An 11,198-nucleotide genomic window follows, 5' to 3' on the forward strand; every position below is an offset into this window, starting at 1 on the left:
CATTTAAAATGCACAATTTGTGAACAGTCGCGCTCTATTGAATGTTGCCTTGCATCACTACCATAACACAAGGAGGGGTCCCGGGGGCCCGGGGGCACTCACCGTGGTTGAGACCCTGGCCGGGACTGGCCGCCTCCGCCCGGGAGGAGTGCGCGCAGCAGGCGTGCAGGGTCTGCCCGAGAAGGAGGAACTTTAGCGGGGCACGCAAGACGTGGGAGCGGCAACATACCCGGATGAAGGTCCAGGTGAGCGGCGTGGAGCGCAGCCCGGCCGGCGCGGCCAGGGTCCAGAGGAGGAGCAGCAGACAGTCCATGGTTGCCGCTCCTAAAAGCGCGCGCGCAGCCCTAAAAGAGCGCCCGCGTCGCCGTCATTACCGTGGACCCCCTCCCCACGCGGCTCCTCGCGTGCTCAGGTGAGGTCCGCAGGTGGTGGCGCGGCGCCCGGTCATGAGTGTGCGTGAAGGTGCGCTCCTGCCGCGGCTGCTCGACTGAGTGCGCATGGGCGGCATTGCGCGCCCGGGTGGAGGCGCGCGAGTCATGCGCGCTTGGGTGGTTGTTGGTGGGGTTGGTGGGGGGAGGGGGTGGCCAATCAGCGCGCGGCATCACGGGACCACGCGCGCGCACCTTACGCGTGCACGCGCGGCAGCGCCTGTCCGAGCGTTCACACGCGTTTTACCGCGCGTGCTGAGAAGTCAAGCATGCGCAATGTGGCGTTTGTCCTCCAACACGCGCGACAACATTTTCACACTTTTCATGTGCAAATGCGACCATCGCGTCAAATTGACCCAGTAGCGTTACTTTAAACCAGGGGGTGTCCAAAGTGAGGCCCCGGGGGGCCATTTGACCCCCGCAGTTCCTCTTTTTAACGGCCCGCGGCACTTTCTACAAATACTATTAAAATTGAAAAAATAAAATAACTTTAAAAAGTGTGACAAAAGTGCAAAAAGGTGAAATGTAACATGACGTAATGAATGTAACTCTTTCATACCGACAGCCATCAGACTGTATAATGCATAATAATGCTTAAATGTATAATCGACTGTATTTACATTATTCACATGTGAATAATGCTGCATAATTGACTGTATTTATGTTATTCACATGTGAATAATGTTGTATAATAGACTGTATTTATGTTATTTGCATGTTAATAATGCTGTATAATAGACTGTATTTATGTTACTCACATGTGAATAATGCTGTATAATAGACTGTATTTGTATTATTCACATGTGAATAATGCTGTATAATAGACTGTATTTATATTATTCACATGTGAATAATGTTGTATAATAGACTGTATTTATGTTATTCACATGTGAATAACACTATATAATAGATTTATATTATTTTTACATGTGAATAACACTGTATAATAGACTATTTATATTATTCACATGTGAATAACACTGTATAATAGACTATTTATATTATTCACATGTGAATAATGCTGTATAATAGACTGTATTTATGTTATTCACATGTGAATAATATAAATAGTCTATTATACAGTGTTATTCACATGTGAATAATATAAATAGTCTATTATACAGCATTATTCACATGTGAATAATGCTGTATAATAGACTGTATTTATGTTATTTGCATGTTAATAATGCTGTATAATAGACTGTATTTATGTTACTCACATGTGAATAATGCTGTATAATAGACTGTATTTGTATTATTCACATGTGAATAATGCTGTATAATAGACTGTATTTATATTATTCACATGTGAATAATGTTGTATAATAGACTGTATTTATGTTATTCACATGTGAATAACACTATATAATAGATTTATATTATTTTTACATGTGAATAACACTGTATAATAGACTATTTATATTATTCACATGTGAATAACACTGTATAATAGACTATTTATATTATTCACATGTGAATAATGCTGTATAATAGACTGTATTTATGTTATTCACATGTGAATAATATAAATAGTCTATTATACAGTGTTATTCACATGTGAATAATATAAATAGTCTATTATACAGCATTATTCACATGTGAATAATGCTGTATAATAGACTGTATTTATGTTATTCACATGTGAATAATGCTGTATAATAGACTGTATTTATGTTATTCACATGTGAATAATTTTTTATAATAGACTGTTATTCACATGTGAATAATTCTTTATAATCGACTGTATTTATATTATTTACATGTGAATAATGCTGCATAATAGACTATGTTATTCACATATGAATAATTCTGTATAATCGACTGTATTTATACTATTGACATGTGAATAATGCTGTATAATTGACGTATTTATATTTTTACATGTGAATAATGCTGTATAATAGACGTATTTATATTTTTACATGTGAATAACGCTGTATAATAGACTGTATTTATATTATTCACATGTGAATAATGCTGTATAATAGACTATTTATGTTATTCACATGTGAATAATGCTGTATAATTGACGTATTTATGTTTTTACATGTGAATAATGCTGTATAATAGACTGTATTTAAGTTACTCACATGTGAATAATGCTGTATAATAGACTATATTTATGTTATTCACATGTGAATAATGCTGTATAATAGACTGTATTTATGTTATTCACATGTGAATAATGTTGTATAATAGACATATTTATATTATTTTTACCTGTGAATAACGCTGTATAATAGAGTATATTATTCACATGTGAATAATTCTTTATAATAGACTATGATATTCACATGTGAATAATTCTGTATAATCGACTGTATTTATATTATTGACATGTGAATAATGCTGTATAATTGACGTATTTATATTTTTACATGTGAATAATGCTGTATAATAGACTGTATTTAAGTTACTCACATGTGAATAATGCTGTATAATAGACTGTATTTATGTTATTCACATGTGAATAATGCTGTAAATAGACATATTTATAATATTTTTACATGTGAATAATGCTGTATAATAGACTATTATTCACATGTGAATAATTCTTTATAATAGACTATGTTATTCACATGTGAATAATTCTGTATAATCGACTGTATTTATATTTACATGTGAATAATGTTGTATAAGACTGTATTTATGTTATTCACATGTGAATAATGCTGTATAATCAACTGTATTTATATTATTTACATGTGAATAATGTTGTATAATACTGTTTTTATATTATTGTACATGTGAATAACACTGTATAATAGACTATTTATGTTATTCACATGTTAATAATGCTGTATAATAGACTATATTATTCACATGTGAATAATTCTTTATAATAGACTATGTTATTCACATGTGAATAATGTTGTATAATCGACTGTATTTATATTATTTACATGTGAATAATGTTGTATAATAGACTGTATGTATGTTATTTACATGTGAATAATGCTGTATAATAGACTGTATTTATGTTATTCACATGTGAATAATGCTGTATAATCAACTGTATTTATATTATTTACATGTGAATAATGTTGTATAATAGACTGTTTTTTATATTATTTTACATGTGGATAATGCTGTATAATAGACTATATTTATGTTATTCACATGTGAATAATGCTGTATAATAGACTGTATTTAAATTATTCACATGCAAATGCTGTATAAGACTGTATTTGTGTTAGTCACATGTGAATAATGCTGTATAATAGACTGTATTTATGTTATTCACATGTGGATAATGCTGTATAACAGACTGTATTTATACTATTCACATGAAATAAACATAAAATAAACATAATAACATAGTGACATCCATTGTGTATTTTACACAAATAAAACAGAATGTTTAGGGTTAATTCACACAGCAAACATTGCACACCTGTGGTTAAACATCCATGTCGTAGTTTTATTGGCCTCTGCTGGTCAAATTCAGCGCTACGTGTATTGAACCGGTTTGGATCGCCGGAGTTGACGACACAAATACAAAAAAACATCGGAACACATTCGAAATTTGTCATCCGGTCGCTGTTAAAAGTTAGATTTTTGCGATTTATTGTGATTTTTTTTTCAGCGTCAATGGTTTTTTAACTCAAACACTACACCTGTTGTTTAACACCTACGGTGTAGCTTTCTGCTGGTAAAATTCAGCGCTACGTTTATTGAACCGGTTTTGCTCGCCGGAGTTGACGACACACATACAAAAAAGCATCGCAAAACATTCAACATTTTTGCGATTTACTGTGATTTTTTTCAGGGTCGATGGTTCGTCTACTGACACACTATATTGTGACACGTATGCCTCGCTGTCGCCCCCTGCGGGGTGGCGGGAGTACCGTATACAAGTTCGGCGGACAGATAGTTAACAGCACGAAGAAACCGAAGCTCCAGAAGTTTTGTCGAGGACATTTTTTCCAGACTTCCTCCTTCATTTAGGTTTGTAAGACCGAACATAAAAACATAAAATAAACATAGTAACATCCATTGTGTATTCTACACAAATAAAATATAATTTTTAGGGTTAATTCACACAGCAAACATTGCACACCTGCAGTTTAACACCTACGGTGTAGCTTTATCGCCTTCTGCTGGTAAAATTCAGCGCTACGTGTATTGAACCGGTTTTGCTCGCTGGAGTTGACGACACACATAATAAAAAGCATCCTAAAACATTCAACATTTTTGCTATTTTTTTGTGTTTTTTTTCAGGGTCGATGGTTTGTCTACTCACACACTATATTGTGACACGTATGCCTCGCTGTCGCCCCCTGCTGGGTGGCGGGAGTACCGTACACATGTTCGGCAGACAGATAGTTAACAGCACGAAGAAACAGAAGCTCCAGAAGTCTTGTTGAGGACATTTTTGTCACACTTCTTCCTTCATTTAGGTTTGTAAGACCGAACATAAAAGCAGAAAATAAACATAATAACATAGTGACATCCATTGTGTATTTTACACAAATAAAACAAAATGTTTAGGGTTAATTCACCCAGCAAACATTGCACACCTGTAGTTTAACACCTACGGTGTAGCTTTATCGCCTTCTGCTGGTCAAATTCAGCGCTACGTGTATTGAACCGGTTTTGATCGCCGGAGTTGACGACACACATACAAAAATGCATCGCAAAATATTCAAAATTTTTGCGTTTTATTGTGATTTTTTTCAGGGTCGATGGTTCGTCTACTCACACACTATATTGTGACACGTATGCCTCGCTGTCGCCCCCTGCTGGGTGGCGGGAGTACCGTACACATGTTCGGCGGACAGATAGTTAACAGCACGAAGAAACAGAAGCTCCAGAAGTCTTGTTGAGGACATTTTTTCCAGACTTCCTCCTTCATTTAGGTTTGTAAGACCGAACATAAAAACATAAAATAAACATAGTAACATCCATTGTGTATTCTACACAAATAAAATAGAATTTTTAGGGTTAATTCACACAGCAAACATTGCACACCTGCAGTTTAACACCTACGGTGTAGCTTTATCGCCTTCTGCTGGTAAAATTCAGCGTTACGTGTATTGAACCGGTTTTGCTCGCTGGAGTTGACGACACACATACAAAAAAGCATCGCAAAACATTCAACATTTTTGCTATTTTTTTGTGATTTTTTTCAGGGTCGATGGTTCGTCTACTCACACACTATATTGTGACACGTATGCCTCGCTGTCGCCCCCTGCTGGGTGGCGGGAGTACCGTACACATGTTCGGCGGACAGATAGTTAACAGCACGAAGAAACAGAAGCTCCAGAAGTCTTGTTGAGGACATTTTTTCCAGACTTCCTCCTTCATTTAGGTTTGTAAGACCAAACATAAAAACATAAAATAAACATAACAACATAGACTTATACCATAAATGTATTAAATGTAAAATTTCTGTTCCCGACGCAAAATGTTCTTTTCGAACGCACTTGTCGGTGTCTAAAAGTCTGTTATACGTGTTGGAAATAATTGCGTTAAAGGAAAAATGTGGTGAAGTGTACCAGGTTTGAGTTTGCCACATTTAGACAAAAACCATAACCATGTTTTCCATCTACCAGGACTTCGTCTATAAGCCTATCATTTCCCCTCGGAGACGTGCCAGGAACTATTTTCTCCGCCGGAAGACATCTGTTTGCCTGCCACTCATCTTTCCATGACACCCCCCGTCTCGGATCAGATCAGAATTCACCCGATCTGGCAGCCCTGCTGCTGTTAAATATGTGCGCGCGCCGCCAAGACCGAGACCAGACTCACAAGGTTGGTTCCGCTCCGGGGAACTTTGTCTCAGGCTTTTTTAAAACCAGGTGAAATGTGATCTGAAACGTGTGCAACTCCCAGTGAAAAAGGTGGTATGACGAAGTCAGGCGGGTTGGTTTTAGTCACGACTGTGCAGGATATGCTGCCCACTCTTATGTCTCACTGAACTTATTAAAAAGGGGATATTGGACACAAAATGTGAAATAATCTGCGGAAAAATAGCTTTATAAATAAACTAAGGACGATTTTAGGCTGGTTGGTTTTAGTCACGACTGTGCAGGATATGCTGCCCACTCTTATGTCTCACTGAAATGATTAAAATAAGAGAATATTGGACACGAAATGTGAAATAATCTGCGGAAAAAAAGCGTTATCAATAAACTAAGGACAATTTCAGGCTGGTTGGTTTTAGTAACGACTGTGCAGGGTATGCCACCCAATGGTATGTATCACTGAATTTATTAAAAAAAAGAGAGTATTGGAAACAAAATCTTCAAAAATCTGTGGACAATTTGCGTTAAAAATAAACTAAGGACGATTTCAGGCTGGTTGGTTTTAGTCACGACTGTGCAGGATATGCTGCCCACTCTTATGTCTCACTGACTTAACAAAAAAGGGAATATTGGACTTAAAATCTGCAAAAATCTGCCAAAAAATAGCGTTATAAATAAATTAAGGACGATTTCAGGCGGGTTGGTTTTAGTCACGACTGTGCAGGATATGCTGCCCACTCTTATGTCTCACTGAACTTAACAAAAAAGGGAATATTGGACTTAAAATCTGCAAAAATCTGCCAAAAAATAGCGTTATAAATAAATTAAGGACGATTTCAGGCGGGTTGGTTTTAGTCACGACTGTGCAGGATATGCTGCCCACTCTTATGTCTCACTGAACTTAAGAAAAAAGGGGATATTGGACACAAAATGTGAAATAATCTGCGGAAAAATAGCATTATAAATAAACTAAGGACGATTTCAGGCTGGTTGGTTTTAGTCACGACTGTGCAGGATATGCTGCCCACTCTTATGTCTTACTGACTTAACAAAAAAGGGAATATTGGACACAAAATATGCAAAAATCTGCGGAAAAATAACATAAATAAATTAAGGACGATTTCAGGCTGGTTGGTTTTAGTCACGACTGTGCAGGATATGCTGCCCACTCTTATGTCTCACTGAACTTATTTAAATAAGACAATATTGGACACAAAATGTGAAATAATCTGCGGAAAAATAGCATTATAAATAAATAAAGGACAATTTCAGGCTGGTTGGTTTTAGTCACGACTGTGCAGGATATGCTGCCCACTCTTATGTCTCACTGAAATGATTAAAATAAGAGAATATTGGACACAAAATGTGAAATAATCTGCGGAAGAAAAGCGTTATCAATAAACTAAGGACAATTTCAGGCTGGTTGGTTTTAGTAACGACTGTGCAGGATATGCCACCCACTGTTATGTATCACTGAACTTATTTAAATAAGGGAATATTGGACACAAAATATGCAAAAATATGCGGAAAAATAACATAAATAAATTGAGGACGATTTCAGGCTGGTTGGTTTTAGTCACGACTGTGCAGGATATGCTGCCCACTCTTATGTCTCACTGACTTAACAAAAAAGGGAATATTGGACACAAAATCTGCAAAAATATGCCGAAAAATAGCGTTATAAATAAACTAAGGACGATTTCAGGCTGGTTGGTTTTAGTCACGACAGTGCAGGATATGCTGCCCAATGGTATGTATCACTCAATTTATTAAAATAAGAGAATATTGGACACAAAATGTGCAATAATCTGCGGACAAATAGCATTAAAATAAACTAAGGACGATTTCAGGCTGGTTGGTTTAAGTCACGACTGTGCAGGATATGCTGCCCACTCTTATGTCTCACTGAACTTATTAAAAAAGGGAATATTGGACACAAAATCTGCAAAAATCTGCAGACAAATAGCCTTATAAATAAACTAAGGACGATTTCAGGCTGGTTGGTTTTAGTCACGACTGTGCAGGATATGCTGCCCACTCTTATGTCTCACTGACTTAACAAAAAAGGGAATATTGGACACAAAATCTGCAAAAATCTGCCGAAAAATAGCGTTATAAATAAACTAAGGACGATTTCAGGCGGGTTGGGTTTAGTCACGACTATGCAGGATATGCTGCCCAATGTTATGTCTCACTGACTTAACAAAAAAGGGAATATTGGACATAAAATCTGCAAAAATCTGCCAAAAAATAGCCTTATAAATAAACTAAGGACGATTTCAGGCGGGTTGGTTTTAGTCACGACTGTGCAGGATATGCTGCCCACTCTTATGTCTCACTGACCTTATTAAAAAAGGGAATATTGGACACAAAATCTGCAAAAAATACTTAGACAAATAGTGGCGCTGGGCTAGCATTATAAATAAACTAAGGACAATTTCAGGCCGGTTGGTTTTAGTCACGACTGTGCAGGATATGCTGCCCAATGGTATGTATCACTGAATTTATTTAAAAAAAATAGAGTATTTGACACAAAATCTGCAAAAATCTGCCGACAAATAACGTTATAAATAAACTAAGGACGATTTCAGGCGGGTTGGTTTTAGTCACGACTGTGCAGGATATGCTGCCCACTCTTATGTCTCACTGACTTATTTAAATAAGAGAATATTGGACACAAAATGTGAAATAATCTGCGGAAAAATAGCATTATAAATAAACTAAGGACAATTTCAGGCTGGTTGGTTTTAGTCACGACTGTGCAGGATATGCTGCCCACTCTTATGTCTCACTGACTTAACCAAAAAGGGAATATTGGACACAAAATCTGCAAAAATATGCCGAAAAATAGCGTTATAAATAAACTAAGGACGATTTCAGGCTGGTTGGTTTTAGTCAAGACTGTGCAGGATATGCTGCCCACTCTTATGTCTCACTGAATTTATTAATATAAGAGAAAATTGGACACAAAATGTGAAATGATTTGCGGGAAAATAGCGTTATAAATAAATTAAGGACGATTTCAGGCTGGTTGGTTTTAGTCACGACTGTGCAGGATATGCTGCCCACTCTTATGTCTCACTGAACTTATTAAAAAAGGGAATATTGGACACAAAATCTGCAAAAATATGCCGAAAAATAGCGTTATAAATAAACTAAGGACGATTTCAGGCTGGTTGGTTTTAGTCACGACTGTGCAGGATATGCTGCCCAATGGTATGTCTCACTGACTTAACAAAAAAGGGAATATTGGACACAAAATCTACGGACAAATAGCGTTATAAATAAACTAAGGACGATTTTAGGCGGGTTGGTTTTAGTCACGACTGTGCAGGATATGCTGCCCACTCTTATGTCTCACTGACTTAACAAAAAAGGGAATATTGGACACAAAATATGCAAAAATCTGCGGAAAAATAACATAAATAAATTAAGGACGATTTCAGGCTGGTTGGTTTTAGTCACGACTGTGCAGGATATGCTGCCCACTCTTATGTCTCACTGACTTAACAAAAAAGGGAATATTGGACACAAAATATGCAAAAATCTGCGGAAAAATAACATGAATAAATTAAGGACGATTTCAGGCTGGTTGGTTTTAGTCACGATTGTGCAGGACATGCTGCCCACTCTTATGTCTCACTGAACTTATTAAAAAGGGAATATTGGACACAAAATCTGCAAAAATCTGCCGACAATTTGCGTTATAAGTAAACTAAGGACGATTTCAGGCTGGTTGGTTTTAGTCACGACTGTGCAGGATATGCTGCCCACTCTTATGTCTCACTGACTTAACAAAAAAGGGAATATTGGACACAAAATCTGCTAAAATCTGCCGAAAAATAGCGTTATAAATAAACTAAGGACGATTTCAGGCGGGTTGATTTTAGTCACGACTGTGCAGGATATGCTGCCCACTCTTATGTCTCACTGACTTATTAAAATAAGAGAATATTGGACACAAAATGTGAAATAATCTGCAGAAAAAAGCGTTATCAATAAACTAAGGACAATTTCAGGCTGGTTGGTTTTAGTCACGACTGTGCAGGATATGCTGCCCAATGGTATGTATCACTCAATTTACTAAAATAAGAGAATATTGGACACAAAATGTGCAATTATCTGCGGACAAATAGCATTAAAATAAACTAAGGACGATTTCAGGCTGGTTGGTTTTAGTCACGACTGTGCAGGATATGCTGCCCACTCTTATGTCTCACTGAACTTATTAAAAAAGGGAATATTGGACACAAAATCTGCGGACAAATAGTGTTATAGATAAACTAAGGACGATTTCAGGCTGGTTGGTTTTAGTCACGACTCTGCAGGATATGCTGCCCACTTTTATGTCTCGCTGACTTAACAAAAAAGGGAATATTGGACACAAAATCTGCAAAAATCTGCCGACAAATAGTGTTATAAATAAACTAAGGACGATTTCAGGCTGGTTGGTTTTAGTCACGACTGTGCAGGATATGCTGCCCAATGGTATGTATCACTCAATTTATTAAAATAAGAGAATATTGGACACAAAATGTGCAATAATCTGCGGACAAATAGCATTAAAATAAACTAAGGACGATTTCAGGCTGGTTGGTTTTAGTCACGACTATGCAGGATATGCTGCCCACTGTTATGTCTCACTGACTTAACCAAAAAGGGAATATTGGACACAAAATCTGCAAAAATCTGCAGACAAATAGCCTTAAAAATAAACTAAGGACGATTTCAGGCTGGTTGGGTTTAGTCACGACTGTGCAGGATATGCTGCCCACTGTTATGTCTCACTGATTTTATTAAAAAAGGGAATTTTGGACACAAAATCTGCAAAAAATATTTAGACAAATAGTGGCACTGGGCTAGCATTATAAATAAACTAAGGACGATTTGAGGCTGGTTGGTTTTAGTCACGACTGTGCAGGATATGCTGCCCACTCTTATGTCTCACTGAATTTATTAAAAAGGGGATATTGGACACAAAATCTGCAAAAATCTGCCGAAAAATAGCGTTATAAATAAACTA

General features: G+C 36.9%; 1 protein-coding gene across 1 annotated transcript in view; it reads right to left on the reverse strand.

The window, feature by feature from the left end:
• The window catches only part of LOC133546652 (A disintegrin and metalloproteinase with thrombospondin motifs 18-like), a 197,534-nt gene extending 197,043 nt beyond the window's left edge, over nucleotides 1–491 (reverse strand). The window contains exons 1-2 of the mRNA XM_061892447.1: nucleotides 230–491; nucleotides 103–172 (exon numbers count right to left, since the gene is read on the reverse strand). Coding sequence (XP_061748431.1) covers nucleotides 103–172; nucleotides 230–313 — 154 coding nt within the window. The 5' untranslated portion in view covers nucleotides 314–491. The remainder of the gene's footprint in view (nucleotides 1–102; nucleotides 173–229) is intronic.
• Between the last annotated feature and the right edge of the window lie 10,707 nt (nucleotides 492–11,198).

This window comes from Nerophis ophidion, linkage group LG02, assembly GCF_033978795.1.
Source record: "Nerophis ophidion isolate RoL-2023_Sa linkage group LG02, RoL_Noph_v1.0, whole genome shotgun sequence".
Taxonomy (NCBI): Eukaryota; Metazoa; Chordata; class Actinopteri; order Syngnathiformes; family Syngnathidae; genus Nerophis; species Nerophis ophidion.